Source organism: Hemicordylus capensis, chromosome 2, assembly GCF_027244095.1.
Source record: "Hemicordylus capensis ecotype Gifberg chromosome 2, rHemCap1.1.pri, whole genome shotgun sequence".
NCBI lineage: Eukaryota > Metazoa > Chordata > Lepidosauria > Squamata > Cordylidae > Hemicordylus > Hemicordylus capensis.
This window is the reverse complement of record NC_069658.1, coordinates 426,090,857-426,107,228: the sequence shown is the minus strand read 5'-3', so window position 1 is coordinate 426,107,228 and position 16,372 is coordinate 426,090,857. Positions and strand designations below refer to the sequence as shown.

The 16,372-nt window shown below is 44.8% G+C and overlaps 1 protein-coding gene across 2 annotated transcripts in view; it reads right to left on the bottom strand.

Moving 5' to 3' along the window:
- Nucleotides 1-314: 314 nt before the first annotated feature.
- The window catches only part of PRKAG1 (protein kinase AMP-activated non-catalytic subunit gamma 1), a 27,482-nt gene continuing 11,424 nt past the window's right edge, over nt 315-16,372 (bottom strand). For both annotated transcript variants that reach the window (XM_053289235.1, XM_053289233.1), the window contains exons 6-12: nt 14,914-14,959; nt 14,561-14,615; nt 12,523-12,649; nt 9,041-9,206; nt 5,707-5,744; nt 4,484-4,630; nt 315-1,842 (exon numbers count right to left, since the gene is read on the bottom strand). In XM_053289235.1, coding sequence (XP_053145210.1) covers nt 1,738-1,842; nt 4,484-4,630; nt 5,707-5,744; nt 9,041-9,206; nt 12,523-12,649; nt 14,561-14,615; nt 14,914-14,959 — 684 coding nt within the window. In that variant the 3' untranslated portion in view covers nt 315-1,737. The remainder of the gene's footprint in view (nt 1,843-4,483; nt 4,631-5,706; nt 5,745-9,040; nt 9,207-12,522; nt 12,650-14,560; nt 14,616-14,913; nt 14,960-16,372) is intronic.

Sequence of the window (16,372 nt, the reverse complement as noted above, 5' to 3'; positions counted from 1 at the left end):
GTTTCAAGGTCCAACATTAAAGTGATTTGAAGGAAAAATCAGAAACCCGATGGGGGAAAATAGATTGGCTCTTCTGACTCTCAAAACTGCCAAATCAATAGAAGGAGAACAAGGGAGGAGGGAATGCTGCGGCATGTGGAGGTTTGAATGGGGAAAGGTGATGAGAATCAACCTTCTTAGCTTAACTCAAGCAGATGCACACCCCAACACTGGGGTCCCAAGGCACAGCTCTCTTCTCTTGATGGAACTCCCTGCCCCACCCCACCCCATGGTTTGCAAGGTTTAATTCACTCTTTAAAAAGCACACTTTTAAATGTGACACCCTGATTTTTATTAAGTACAGAATCTCAATAAAACAAGTAGGAATTGACACACCACACAGAAGAAAGGGTCCAGGAGGATCCCCTGCATGATCTTGGAATACTAATAATAATAATTTTGAAAGCCTTCTCTTCCTTAGGTCCCAGGCGTGGTGGACCAAAACCAAAGCTTCCAGGTCCAGGTGAGGTGGAGTGTGGCGATGCAGCCCAGGAGAGTGCCTCCCTCCCTCAAAAAGAGGAAGGGCACAAATAAAACATCAAAGATAGGAAGAAGGGTTTTATAAAAATACATGCTGAATAATTTACATGGGGAAGGCTTGTAGGAATGTGCAAAAGTAGAGGAACTTATGGCAGAAACCACTTTTGCACAGCTAAAATCTTGCACAGTGGGGGAGAGGAGAGGCTACAATTCCACCTCTTCTGTTTGGTAAGGGAGAATCATGTTCTGATTCTCTCAGACACTCATACTTGTATTCCTCCCACCGCCACTGTCCACAATTATATCACCTTTTCAGAACTCTGGATTTCTCTCTCCCAGGGCACAAACAGAGGACTGATTACTGCATTCCCACAGTTAAGGTGGTAGGACAACTGAAACACAAGATTGAGGCCAGGGATGGAGGAAGAGGAACTAACCAAGTTTCCCCTACACAGATCAATGGCAGTTTCAATGCTCCACACAGGACGAAGCATTGCCCACCACACTGATCCAGCAAGGGATTCACTTCCTGGGAAGATAGAAGTTGTTTCATTCAGGAGCCCACAGCATGAGTACTGGCCCTGCTAGGGGGAAGGTGGTGATGGGAACTACAAAGCAGAGAGCATTCCCACCTGGGAGACTGCAAAAGGAAGGATATTGCTTAGTGGAAGTTACAAGTGGCACTAGGGTGATGATTATTCACACTCTCACACACTTCCTCTTATACACACATGGCATGCAAATGTGTGCAAATACAAAGGTCACCCACTCAAGAGCTGCCAGGTACTACATTGTTGTTGTTTTTTAAATTGTGCTGTAGATCAGATGTCCCCTGAGCTCCAGAGCATAGCCTGTGATTTTTTGAAATTTATATGGCCCTCCAACACCTTCCTTCGCATACTGCCAGGACGCCTGTCCCATCTTCCTCCCACCCACGTGTGTGGTCAGTATTATCCAGTTGATCTCCACCCTGAGCGCTCGAGCAGTGTACCTACTCCAAGGTACAGCAGGTCTCAGGGATTCTTTACAATCAAATGGGAAAAGAAAGAGACCCACAGGCGAGTAGGGAGGGAAATGTCAAGGGAGCCAGTCCTAGGGGCTTGGCTTGTCGCTGGGCTGCCCAGCCTCCTTCACAGGGCCACTGCCAAGCCAAGAGAGTGATGCAGAAATGGAAGAGGTGCTGCACACAGGCCCCTGGGGAGCTCTGCCCTCCTGCAGTCAGGGCCTCTGGCCATCAGGAAGGATCAGGGCCTGCAGAATATCTGAGAGGGAAACAATACCCTTCACCACATTGCTTTCATCCACCACGACCAGCCGGTGAACCTGTTGGTGACAGAAGTGCTTGTGAGGGCTTGTTGACACCACAAAGAGTCAGCAGTGGACACCCTTGAGGATACCTTCATAATAAACAACTCCAGATCTACATGAACAAAGAAGTCAGTGTGATGGTGCCCAGCCACCACCTTGCCGATTCTCTCCCATGCTGTTCAGAAGTCTGCAGGTTTTTCTATGGAAATAAGAACCCCATCTTCCAGAGATAACCACCATGCTATCATATACCTGATCACTTAAGAGGCAAAATCAAGGGCATCTGATAATGCTAGAACTTTTGACTCCACTTCAATTTGCCTGTTAAACATGTAAACAAATCAGAGGGGTGTTGTTTTTAAAGGCCAGGATAAAAGATAATGCATATACAGGTGAAACTCGGAAAATTAGAATATCATGCAAAAGTCCATTAATTTCAGTAATGCAAATTAAAAGGTGAAACTGATATATGAGACAGACGCATTACATGCAAAGCGAGATAAGTCAAGCCTTAATTTGTTATAATTGTGATGATCATGGCGTACAGCTCATGAAAACCCCAAATCCACAATCTCAGAAAATTAGAATATTACATGGAACCAAGAAGACAAGGATTGAAGAATAGAACAATATCGGACCTCTGAAAAGTATAAGCATGCATATGTATTCAGTACTTGGTTTGGGCCCCTTTTGCAGCAATTACTGCCTCAATGCGGCGTGGCATGGATGCTATCAGCCTGTGGCACTGATGAGGTATTATGGAAGACCAGGATGCTTCATTAGCGGCCTTCAGCAATTCTGCATTGTTTGGTCTCATGTCTCTCATCCTTCTCTTGGCAATGCCCCATAGATTCTCTATGGGGTCAGGTCAGGCGAGTTTGCTGGCCAATCAAGCACAGTACACTGTATACTTTTCAGAGGTCCAATATTGTTCTATTCTTCAATCCTTGTCTTCTTGGTTCCATGTAATATTCTAATTTTCTGAGACTGTGGATTTGGGGTTTTCATGAGCTGTACGCCATGATCATCACAATTATAACAAATTAAGGCTTGACTTATCTCGCTTTGCATGTAATGCGTCTGTCTCATATATCAGTTTCACCTTTTAATTTGCATTATTGAAATTAATGGACTTTTGCACGATATTCTAATTTTCCGAGTTTCACCTGTATAATACATATCAGACACTAGTGTCCCAAATATGGTCTGTGTCACAGGGGGCTTTGGCTAGCTGATAACTTCCATGACAATGGGAGGGAAGTGACAAAATCAACCAAGGTGCCTGGAAGACCATTCACAAGGCAGTCTACCCCACAGCAACATCAACATCCCTTAGCAACATGCTAAGTGGGTTTGTTTGCTGTGGGTTTGTTATTACTGGTATGTTATAGCTAGGATGACTGCGAAGACAAATCCCTTCTACTGTAGGATATGCTCCTAACCAGTGGGAGTAAATCACGACTGTTTTGAAAAAGATAAACAATGCCCAGGGTTAGCTAAAATGGACCATTTTATGGCAGATCTACCAAGATGACTGAATATTTTTCCAAATTCTTTGTTACTACATGTCAGCGTAGGTATGTGCCTGGTTGCCACTGCAAATCCCAGATTTGGAAAGCAAGTGGAGTAGAAACTCCCAAATCCATCCACTCCATCAGTGTGGCATGGCTTGGCCTACTCTGCTCTCTGCTTGAATGCCAACTACTATTTTGAAGTAGTCCTCACATCCCAAAACAAGCCCCATTTTTAGACTTTTCTAGTATTCAGGTATCAGACGAGGCAACAAACCAGAGTTTGTTGGATTATGAGCATGACACAAACAAGTGTCAGAGATCACCCCCCAGAGTCCCACAGTTAAAACCACAGCTCCTGGGTTCAGATGACTTGCAAAGCTGCAGTTCAACAAACCAGGGCTTCTCCCTTGCAGCTGGACATGTGAAGTAAAAGCGGAGGAATATATGGGCTTCGCATTCATTGAACGTTCACAATCCATGGTACCGTGTTTCCCTGAAAGTAAGACCTACCCCGAAAGTAAGACCTAGCAGTAATTTCTGATGTACCGCTAATATAAGCCCTCCCCCGAAAATAAGACCTACCCAAAAATAAGCCCTAGTGCATTTTTTGAGCCTAAAATTAATATAAGACACTGTCTTATTTTCGGGGAAACACGGTAGATACTAGGGCCTAGGTAGGTACAGGTACTACGTCATGTTCACAGTCCATGGTAGGGCCAGTAGTCAGGGACTATGGCTTGGTGGATTGTCTAAACTGGATCTAGTGTGGACCAAATTTCAGCTACTGTAGAAGTATCTCAAGCTCAATACCTCTAAGGCCGTGATTCTCAAACTTGGGTCCTCAGGTGTTATTGGACTTCAACTCCCATAATCCCCAACCAAAGGCCACTGAGGCTGGGGATTATGGGAGTTGAAGTCCAACAATACCTGAGGACCCAAGTTTGAGAATCCCTGCTCTAAGACCAAGATGACTATGAAATATTCTCAATTTAATGTTCACCACTTCCTGAAAACAAACTTCCATAGAAAAGATGGTATTGATCAGTATCCTTAGAGAGGTCCTCTCACCCCACTCTTGCCACTGAGGCATTGTTCCCCTCTTGAAGAGAGTACCCAAGTCGCAGTGGGGGGGGGGGCATTACCTCAGCTTCCACCAGCCGGTTGATGATGGTCTCCAGCGTCTCATGCTTGTAACACTTGAGCACACCCTCAAAATACTGTGAGCGATGCTGCAGCGCCTTGGTCACGGTCACATCCAGATTGTTGTAGGTTTTCTCCGCTGCCAGATTCTAGTTGTAGGGGAAGGAGTGATGAAGAAAAACTTTATCTGTGTCTGGTTCGGGCCTAGTCAAGCATCTAAGCTAGGCCTGTGAGTTGTGGACTTCAGTACTGCTGCAAGGGTTGCTATGGTAACATAATGTATCAATATGCTATTTAGAGGGAATTGAAGGAATTGGGACAACATAGAGACTAAGTGTTAAGAACTGCTGGCAAATGGTGATTGGTGCATACTCTCAATGTTACTAGTTATATAGTCTGCTGTTTGACCTTTACTGTAATTGGGTAACTGGTTATGTTATATGCTCCTGATTGCGGGGGAACTTTGCAATCCTTACTTTGCATAATGCTGAAACTTTGTTCTATTATGATTGGTTCAGACAGTGTGTTGTAAGCCCCTAATTGGTGGGCCTATGTTTGCATTAAGATCTGTAACTGTATAAAGCACTCTTGCCAAGTCTACTGGGTGTGCAGGCACCCAGCATGTTGTGATAATAAACCTTGAACTTGATAGATGGTGTGGCCACCGCTCATTAACACGAACTCCTGGAGATTTCTCCAACAAGAGGAAGTCAAACAACTTGCTGGCATAGCTGGCCCTCGCTGATGCCAAGTCCCCTGTTCTCCTGTGCACTGGGCTGCAAGTGGGAGAAGGTTTCTCTCCCTGGCTGCTGAATCCATCAGGGCTGCCGTCACAAAAAGGCTGCTCACAGGGCATTATAGGATGGAACTGAAAAGACCAAAGAAGCACCTAGCCCTACCATGAGACAAGAGCACCCACAGGACCATGTAGTTAATAAGGTCAGCTTTGCAAATGAATTACATTTCTACAAAATGTATCAGTAGGATTTTTGTGTGGAATTTGGCTCTCTAAGGCACAGAATTTGCTACAAGATGACCAGCCCCGCTCATAAAAACATAAGATCTCGAAACAGGAAAGCCAGGAGGGCCCTTAAGAAACGTCTGGCTGAGCTGGAGAGCCTGTAAACTTGAGCAAAATCTACTCCCCTAATGCTATAGGCAAAGTATTCTCAAAGACGGGGGAACAGCATATAAGTGAAACATGCCCTCAAGCCTCAATACTTACAATGACATCAAACTTGGAATAAATATCCACGACTCGCCCTGAAAGACAGATACAAGAGGAGTGTGTGAGCCATTCTGCTTCATGTCCAAACCCAAGATCCAGAAAGATCCTTAGAGTTGGAAATAGTTAAGAACACCACTACCAACACAAGTCTAAAGCCTTGCTGCAAGATAAGACCACCCACCCACCCCCCAAAAATCATTGACCCCACCATGCTACACAATTCAGAGTACAATGTCCTATAAGCAGAAAGCCAGTGCAATTCAAAGAGTTGCTTACAGGATAAAAGGCTTGAAGGGCACAAGCAAGCCAGTCAAAGGAGATGGCAACATATATCAGGGGCCCCAGTCAATCAGCAGGGGGAGGAAGAGGAAATTCCTTTCTGACTCCAATATGGCAGTCAGTTCCTGAACACAAACGTTTATTATTTAATTCATTTATACTTTGCCTTTTCACAGAAATGGGCACATAAGGCTCATCACAAAATTAATAACCTAAATACATCCAAAAAGAAATCTAAAAAGGATGGGCAGCATCCTGTCTGAGTCCCATTGACATTAATGGGACTTAAGTTAGTCATGACTAATTTGTCTCAATTTCAATGGTGCTTAGTCATGACTAAGTGTCCTTTCCAACCTTCAAAATTAGCATCATTGTATTCTGAAGAATTATGAGATCTGAAGTGGTGAGGTAGATAGATTAGATCACAAGTGGAGGAAGACTCTACGTGAATCCGATAGATTAAAACACAGAGCACATTTGAAGATCTATGCTCTGGCAATATGGGTGCCAAAGAAGTGGTTCTTTTCTGCTTGCATTGCTTCTGCAAGTTCACATCCAGCAGAGTTATCTAGGGTTGTGAGAGGGCTAGTATATGCCCCCTTCCCCTTGAACTCAAATTTAGATGCTTCGCTCACCTGCTGTGATGTTTTTAATGTCTTTTTTTTGCAGATAAAAATATCTTGTATTCAGGCTGAACTGGATTCCACATTTATTGCAGTCTGCTAGGGAGATGTCCAGCAACTCCTTTCATGGGATCAGATTCGATCACTTTCAGTTCGTTGCTACCGAGGATGTGGACAGGCTGCTTCAGACTGTACATCCTACCACCTGTTCTCTTGACCCTTGCTCTACTTGGCTCACTTCATCTGACAATAGTACTATCAGAGAGGTTCCGGTACGTATTATAAATGCTTCTTTGAAGGAGGGCAGGATTCTTCCTTGTCTTGAGGATATTATTAGACCTTACTTGAAGAAACCTGAACTGGTTCCCTCAGTTCCCCAATTACAGACTTGTCTGCAATCCTCCATGGTCAGGAAAAGTGATTGTGAGGGCGGTGGCCTCAGCTACACGCAGTCTTGGAGGAAACAGATTATCTATACCCATTTCAAACTGGCTTTCAGGTGGGCTACGGGGTTGAGACTGCCTTCGTCGGTCTGATGGATGATTTCCAATTGGGTATTGACAGAGTGTGAATTTGTCGATCCTTTTGGATCTCTCTGCAGCTTTCGATACTATTGACCATGGTATCCTTTTGGGTCACCTGAGGGAGTTGGGATTGGATGGAACTGTTTTACAGTGCTTCTGTTCCTTCCTCTCTGGCAGATTCCAGATGGTGTCGCTTGGAGACTGCTGCTCTGCAAAGCGAGAACTAAAGTATGGAGTTACACAAGGCTCCATACTATCTACAGTGCTTTTTAACATCTACATGAGATTGCTGGGAGAGATCATCAGATGATTTGGTGCAGGGTGTTCTCAATATTGTGATGACACCCAAATCTATTTCTCCCTATCAACTTCATCAGAAAGTGGCATAACTTTCCTAAAAGCCTGCCTGGAGGCAGTAATGGGTAGGATGAGGGATAACAAACTGAAGCTGAATCAAAATAAGATGGAGATACTGACTGTGGGGGGTTAGAACTCGAGAGATGGTTCAGATCTGCCTGTTCTGGGTGGGGTTACACTCCCCCAGAAAGAACTAGTACATAGCTTGGGAGTGCTCATGGATCCAAAACTCTCTCTGGTTTCTCAGGTTGAGGCAGTGACCAGGAGCGCTTTTTATCAGCTTTGGCTGATACGTCAACTACGCCCATTTCTGGAGGTAAATGACCTTAAAACTGGTGAATATGCTGGTATCCTCCAGGTTTGACTACTGTGATGCACTCTACACAGGGCTGCCTTTGTACGTAGTCCTGAAACTACAGTTGGTACAGAATGTGACATCCAGACTGGTCTCCGGGATAACCCAAAGAGACCATGTAACACCAAACTTAAAAGAACTGCACTGGCTGCCCCGATGTTTCCAAGCAGAATACAAAGTGCCGGTTATTACTTATAAAACTCTGAATGGCTTGGGTCCACGATATTTAAGAGAGTGACTTCTTTGTCATAACCCCTGCTGCCTAAAGATCATCTGGGGAGGTCCATTTATGGCTACTGCCAGCTTGTTTGGTGAATACTCGGGACTGTGTCTTCTCTGTGGCTGTCTTGGGGCTCTGGAATGCATTCCCTGGTTTCTCCATCTCTGGCTGTTTTTAAAAAGACCCTTGAGACACACTTGTTTTCTCAGGATTTTAATTAATTTTATATCATAATTGTTTTAATCATTTAATCATGTTTTTATATTGTATTTTAACATATACACTGCCTAGGGATGTACATGTCAGTCAATATAGAAATATGATAAATTAATAATAAATAAAGTAAATGACTGACTAGACTGGATGCTGCCCAATAAAATACAGTACAATATGTTAAAAAAAGGTTCCATAGATTTCAAAATATAGCAAGACAGAGTGCTGCACAGCAGCTTAAAATCCGCTCTCCAAATACCTGACAGAATAAGGAAGTTTCCATATGCTTCCTGAAAGCTATCAGAGAGAAAGCCACATGGGCCTCATGGAGGGTGGAAGGCAGCTGGGAGTGCCAATGCCAAAGAGGTCCTGCCCTAGCAAAAGCTAGTCTCACTTGAGATAAAAAGGAAGCACCTAGAGCAGTGCCCTACTAAATGATATTATCGCACAAGGAGGCAATGAGAAAAGTGTGAGGATGGTGAACACAAATATCTCAAAGGAAGGCTGATCATATAAAGGGAAGGAGGAACACCCCTCCCTGACCCCAGTTGTAAATGAGGCACTGGAACAGAAACTGCAAGATACCCCTAATATTTTAGCCAACCTTGTTTTAAATGCAGCTAGTCTCCTTGCTCATGCTACTGCTCCAGGAAGACGGGTCCAGAGTGCACCCCACAAGATGTGCTTGAGCAGCCAATTGACAGGACCCGCAACTTTCCCAGAGGAACTCCTGCATTTGTGCCACAGGGCTGCCTCTCACCTGAGTCATCCACCACAGGCAATGCAGAGACCCGGTGCTGCACAAAGATGCCCAGCGCAACATAGATAGGAGTATTGGTGTGGACCTTTGCAATGTTTTCATACGTCCCGATCTTCAGCTCTTCCAGGGATTTGGACATGAATTCTGGCTTAGGGAACTCTGCAATCTGCAGAACAAGAGGAAGTGTTTTTATAGCAACTTGGGGCTCTGCAGACCAAAAAAGAAAAGAAAAGGACAAGATGGTGTAGCTGATTAAAGCCTTTGTCTCAGAGCAAGCTCACATGAAGGAAAGAAATGCTGAATCATCCCTGCTGAGCTGCCTGGCTAGGCTTCTCCTAAAACTATCCTGTATTATCGGTAGGTTCAAAATGCTGCCACTGCCACCGCTTTTGTCTACAGAAACTCTCTGGGATTGAGGTGGCATAATCCAGGGGGAAAAACCTCTTTTAATTTGGCTCTTGGAGACATACAGAAATCTTCCATGTGCAAGCCTACATGTGCTGAGAAAATGGATAGCTACTGAACGTTTGAGGATGTGTATGCACCAGAGAAATCCCCCCTTTGGCTCCCACTTTTCCTGAGTTAAAAACCAACTCAGAGAGGCTTGTAAAAAGAAAAGAACTAAAAAACCAGTTTTATTCAATTACTACAGACTGCTTCCATCTGAAGCTTTCTCAGCTTTTAGATACAGTTAAGAATACTCAGTAGGATTACAAAAATAGGTTGTCTTAATGCACGCTTAAATCTTAAGAGAGGCTTTTGCAACGCCCTAGGTATATTGAGCATAGGCTAGTGTTTCTTATTTCAATTACACTGCAGGTAAACTATAATAGAACAGTATTCAGAATATGCAGAACACACACACAAAGAAATAAGTTTCTAACGCAAAGTCTGACTAAACAAGCTTTTCCCTAAATTAATCTTCCCGAAGCCAAAGCACAGGCTTCCTTTTCCTGAACTCACCAAACTCCTGTTGAGAATCAAGCCCCTGCAGTTCTGTTTTCCAAGAGCTGCAATCATCCTGTTGCAGCAACCTCTATTGCCACACATCCCCTTGCTCCTCCAGCACAGAACTTACTTTCTTGTTCCCAGAATTCCCAGCTACAGCTTTCTAGGTCCCACCCACCCACCCCCGGTGGACTGATTGGACAATGTCTGTAGGTCACCAGCCTGCCAGTCAAGATAAGGGTTCACTTCCAGTTTACTCTTTAGAGGGAGGCGAGGCTGATCACTACAGATGGCATCTCGTGACTATGCAAGATGGTTCTGAGGTAAAGATGGGGATAAGACTCTCAGCCTTTTTTGATCAGGGATGGTCAAGCTAGCCTGGTGCTGAGGTACAGCCATTGCTGGTGAACAACCACGCAACAATACACCCCACCCATGGGGGATAAGTCAGTAGTAGGAGCTGCCTCCCAGCACTACCACCTGGGAAATACTAGTCTGTTGCTAAACTCTGCATGACTTTAACTAAAAATCAAAAGCCAAAACTCTGCAACCTGTCTCAAATGCTCCATTATCAGCACAAGGACATTTACACATTGAATCAAGATCAATGTGAGGCAGCAGACTACAGAACTTGGAAATGGGGAACTCGAATTGCAGTCAGGATTGTGAACACTCTGTGCTTAAAAAAAAAACCACCAAAAAAACCTGAGTACCAAAAAACTGAGTTCCGCAACTTATGAAAGAGTGCCTTGTTTTGCAAAACGTACAGATCCCAATTCTATACATGTCTACTCAGAACTAAGAACAATTGAATTAAATGGTAATTACTCCAAGGTAACCGTGTATAGGAGCCACCTGATGGCGCAGCGGGGAAATGACTTGACTAGCAAGTCAGAGGTTGCTGGTTAGACTCTCCGCTGGTATGTTTCCCAGACTATGGGAAACACCTATATGAGGCAACAGTGATATAGGAAGATGCTGAAAGGCATCATCTCATCATACTGCACGGGAGATGGCAATGGTCAACCCTTTCTGTATCTACCAAAGACAACCACAGGGATCTGTGGTCACCAGGAGTCAACATTGACTCGACAGCACAATTTACCTTTACCTAAGCATTTATAGCAGTACAGCCTTATTCTGTCTCTGCTACTCATGGAGAGGATCAATAAGATGTGGATACTTAAGCCCTGTCCCCTCATTACAGGAATGAACTGTAAAGCACTTTGTACTCTGAAAAGAGCTATTAGTAAAGTGAAGTGTGCCGTTGAGTTGGAGTCGACTGCTGGAGACCACAGAGCCCTGTGGTTGTCTTTGGTAGAATACTGGAGGGATTTACCATTGGCTCCTTCCGCGCAGTATGAGATGATGCCTTTCAGCATCTTCCTATATCGCTGCTGCCCAATATAGGTGTTTCCCATAGTCTTGGAGATATACCAGGGGGGATTCGAACCAACCACCTCCGGCTTGCTAGTCAAGTCATCTCCCCACTGCACCATTAGGTGGTTCAAAAAGAGCTATTAGAAATGGTTTAAATGACACATGATACAAATAACATCAAGTGTTTATTAGATAAGCTCCATTCAAAATCAGTCTAAGTAGCCACAACTTCTGGGAGAGACTGCCATCTATGGTGGATTAGATGCAGCATCCCTGTTGCAAAAGGATGCACAGGAGGAGGAGAATGTAAGAGCAGCCCTGCTGGATCAGGCCAAGGCCTATCTCGTCCAGCATCCTGTTTCCGCATAGTGGCCAATCAGATGCCCCCGAGAAGCCCACAAGCAAGAGATTAAGGCATGCCCCCTTCTCCAGCTGCCCCCCCCGCAACTGTGATTTAGAAGCATCAGGACTTCAGTGATATTGAGGGACAGTAGGCAGGGGCAGAGAAGTTAGGACCAGACCCCCATGATCAGAGAGCAAGGATCTGGGAGGAGTGAAGGTACCTGGGTTGCTCGAACCCCCAGATCACCTTTAGATTTTTGAACAGAAATCAGCAATTCGTATTAACTGGGCCAAATCTAGTGTCCTCAGGTTGACCCTCAAATTGCCAGTCCAAAGTCAAGAGGGATATAAGGAGGGAGTGGTGGCTGTGGCCACTGAACTTAGCAGGCCATTTTGGAGAGCAGTAGCAAGGGCCTGCCCTGTCACCCTCCCTCTCCTCCAAGTGGGCCTCCAATAAAACTAGTTGTTAAGCAGGGACTTAGAGCCATCAAAGAATCCCTGCATTTCTCTTTAAGTTCACTTCCACAAGTACGAGTACTGGAAACTTGTTTCTTTCCATAATGAGAATGAAAGCTAAGATTCTCAGGAATCTGCTGGACGGAACCAGAACGCACCACAATTTGCACTGTGATCACTGCCTTGCAGAAAGCTAGCTGATCTAGCATCTGCCTCCAGGTTGAGATGTGTAACGGGACTGCAGTCCTCAGCATAGATTAGCTATAGGAAGGTTCTTCTCGGACTATCCCTACAAGACAACAGCACAGAGCATTATATTTAGAGCCTTTAAGGTAGAAGCTACTCAGGGCACTCACAAAGAGCTTGAGGAACTTGAGGATGCGCTTGTGTGTCAGGATGTACAACGTGTTCCCGGAGTCAGGGTCGATGACGGGCAACCGGTGGATCTTGTTCCGGATCAGAGAGGTGACAGCATCAAACAGGCTGGAAGTCATAAGAGGAGGTGTGGGAGTATGTCACAGTTGAGAGGCAATGAGGGCCCTCAGAGGTCTGGATTTTCTCCCTAGCTCCACAAGAGATGCTGTGGCCTAAAGATCAGGAGGAAAGAGGGGCAGCTGGTATCCCTAGATCCAGATCTCTCAAGTCTGAGAGAAGGTGGGAAGCAGGGGGCAAGGATTCCAATGCTCATTTAATGCACAGCTCCATCCTATCCCAATGACTTGGGACAGTCATTGCACATCAGAAGGGGGAAATGTTGCTACTTTGATTTATTTTTGTTGTATGTTGCCCTGAGCATAGGAAATTGTTGTTGCTGTTACTATTATTGTTGTTATTAAATGATCAAACCTGCCAGCTGGTTGGGGAGAATGGCAGGACAGGACAGTACTTTGACCCCAATCGTACCCAAGTACCCAATAAAGTGCTCTTAAGATAGTAAGGAGTCAGAATGGTTGACTTCTGTATTCTCAGGGCCAGTGCAGACTCCAGACAATATGGAGACAAAATGTGGAACTCCATGTGCCTCTTACATTGATCTCCATACAGATGGTCAGGTTCAGCAATAATAGAACTAAAGGCTTCACAATTAAGAAGCACATGCTTGCAGGTATAGTTGGATTACAACATACAAATCCAAATGCAATGGATTCTCTCTAACAACCTGAAAACATTTCCCCCCTTTGTTCTTATAATTGAAACAATGGGTAAATATTTTACTACATCTCAACTAAAATTTGGTAGGGCAACCAGGGATCACATATGAAATTGTTGTGGGGCTCAGATGTCACCTTTGAGTTACCAATTGCCCATTCCTAGCCTAGGGCAAGCCCTGGTCTCTCAGGTGAAGTAGAGATGTGCACGAACAGCTCATGTATGGGCTGGCGGGGCGGGGAGTGGTTCCCTTAAGGAGCCAGTAAGGAGCTCCTTGCCTGCTCCTCCTCACCCCGCTGCCTTTCCAGGCGTGCTGACCAGTCACAGCCCCACATGGCCGGAAAAGCAGCAGCGCAGAGAGGAGGAGGTAAAGAGCTTCTTACTGGCTCCTTAAGGGAACCACTCCTTGCCCGGTCGAGCTGGCTCAATCGTTGGTGCCCGAGCGGGTTCAGCACTTTCCAGAGGCGCCACCAAACTGGCTTGTGCACATCCCTGCTGTGAAGGAGGAGTAATTGGTCATCTCCCTTTCACAGGGATGCTATGAGGGCAACTAAAGAAAGACTGCAAATTACCAATAATTACACAACCAGCTCTATGTAGTTGAGTAAATCTGCCTGTGTGCACTAATTTATTCTTGTTTCCTACATTGAGGCTTTCAAAGAATTTTGTGGCAAGGAATGTAGTGGCAGAAGACCATGAAGGAGGGGTTAGAAAGCGATTGGAGCAAGACATTAGAGAACAGTAACTAGGGAAGAACTGGGTAAGGCACTAAAAGCCTTGCCTCTGATTACTGGAAGCCCTGTCCCCTGGAACCTACCTACACATTTCCAAGGCTTTCCCTAAAACCATGAAGACTAGAAACATTGTTTTCAGAAGGGGGGTGGGGACTCCATGATTTTCAGGAAGCAATTATTCAAGATTTCACATACATATAGCACATACCGCCCCAAATGTATGGTCTTTTATGCATGCATACAGAATAGCATCTGTCACTGCTCTTTTGTGGACATTTGCAATGCTCAGCTTCTGGGCAGAGGGACTAGAGCAAGCAACTGTCTGTAAGAGGCTGAATTGCTACAGAAAGATTGTTCAGGGACAAGCCTGTCCGCTCTTCACCCACCTGGTGGTGGCTTTGGCAAGGGGACATGCACAAGATGGGGAAACTGGCAGAAAGCAATGGCTTAGCAATACTTCAAAATGCAGAGACATTTTAGTACCCAATCCCCTCCTGGCAGAGGCTCCTACCTGGCACTGGGTGAAATGCAAACCAGCGGCTTGAACGAGTCTTGCAGGTAGACTTCTGTGTGGGACAGAAAAAGCCAGTCACCCAGATGCACTCGTTTCAGGGAGGGAGGCAAAAACACACCGCTATTGCTTGTGGGAGAGGGAAAAGACCTTGTAGCTTCTCCTGCTGGCGAGGGCCAAGAGGAACAAGAACTATCTGTGCCATCAGAAAGAGAAGGACCTTGCCAAAGGCCTAGCAATTCCCTCCCCACTGCCCCTGCTCTCTTTACTATCAACTTAAAACACACATGTTTCTTCTAATCTTGCCTCTCCAAAAGCACCCCATGTTCTCTTTGCCCCAGCGTCCTTCTCACCTCGCCATGTTTCAATCTTGTGTTCCTCCAGCTCATATATCTGCACCTGCATGAAGGAAACAGAGCAAGGTATCAACATAATGCAAGCCATCTCGTCACCCTCCCATCCACAGTGTAGCTGTGCAAACTCTAGCTTTGACAGCATGAGATGAAATTCCCTCCAGTGATGAAGTATGTTAACTTGGCAATATCAGGAACAGGATTCAATTTATTAAAGCTCTGGGTTTCAAAGTGTGAAATAAGCCTCCTCAAGATGGTGTGGACAATTGTTCAGATAGGCGCTTTCTAGATTACATACTCAACAGGGGTAAAATGCTTTGACTTGGCAGGATCGTATTGAAAACAATCCGCAGAATCTCAAACTCCTACAACGGGAAAATACAGCTCTTTTTCTGCAAAGGACTTGCAATGTTGTAGCACTAAATTGCGATAAAATCCGAAATAAGGCATTGGAAATGTGAACGGCACCTTGCTGTCAGCGCAGGGACTGGGGTATCACAACAAAAGAAATATGGAAGCACACTTAGAAGATCCACAGTGACACTGTAGTAGGGATTAATCTGGAAAGCGCCATAGACAAAAGCTTCTCCCTGAATGTCCCCAATCCAGTATGTGTCCATCTTGATTAGTCAAGTCAGCAGTGTACTCACCCAATCAAAGTATTTTGTCCCTGTAGCAAATTAAAGCCTTTGTCTCAGAACAAGCTCATGTGAGGGAAAGAAATGCTGAATCATCCCTGTGGAGCTGCCTGGCTAGGTTTCTCCTAAAACTAGTCTGTATTATCAGTAGATTCAAAATGCTGCCACCACCAGCCCTTGTATCGACAGAGCTTGAACCTCCCTCGGTTTGGTGTGGAATCCCAGGGACAATTCTCTTTATTCTGATATTGGATAAGTACAGTAATCTTCCACATGCAAGCCTGCATGTGGTGAGAAAACTGATAGCTTCTGACCGTTTGAGGACATGATTGCATCAGAGGAATCCCCCATCACACACACACACACACACACACACACACACACACACACACACACACACCCTTTCCTCAATTGAAAGCCAACTCGGAGAGGCTCGTAAAAAGAAAATAACTAAAAATAATAGTTTTATTCAATTACTAGAGACTGCTTCTGTCTGAGGTTCTCTCAGCTTTAAATACAGTCAAGAATACTTAGTAGGATTACAAAAATAGGTTGTCTTAATGCATGCTTAAATGTTTATAGAGTATTTTGCAACACCCTAGATAGGGTGGGCATAGGCTAATGTTTCTCATTTTAATTACATTCCAGGTGAACTACAATAAAACAGTATCAGGAATATGCAAAAGCACACACACCAAAGAAATATAAGTTTTTAACACAAAGTCTGACTAATCAAACTTTCCCCTAAATTAATCTTCCCGAAGCCAAAGCCCTGGCTCCTTGCCTTGAACTCACCAAACTCCTGATGAGAATTCAAGCTT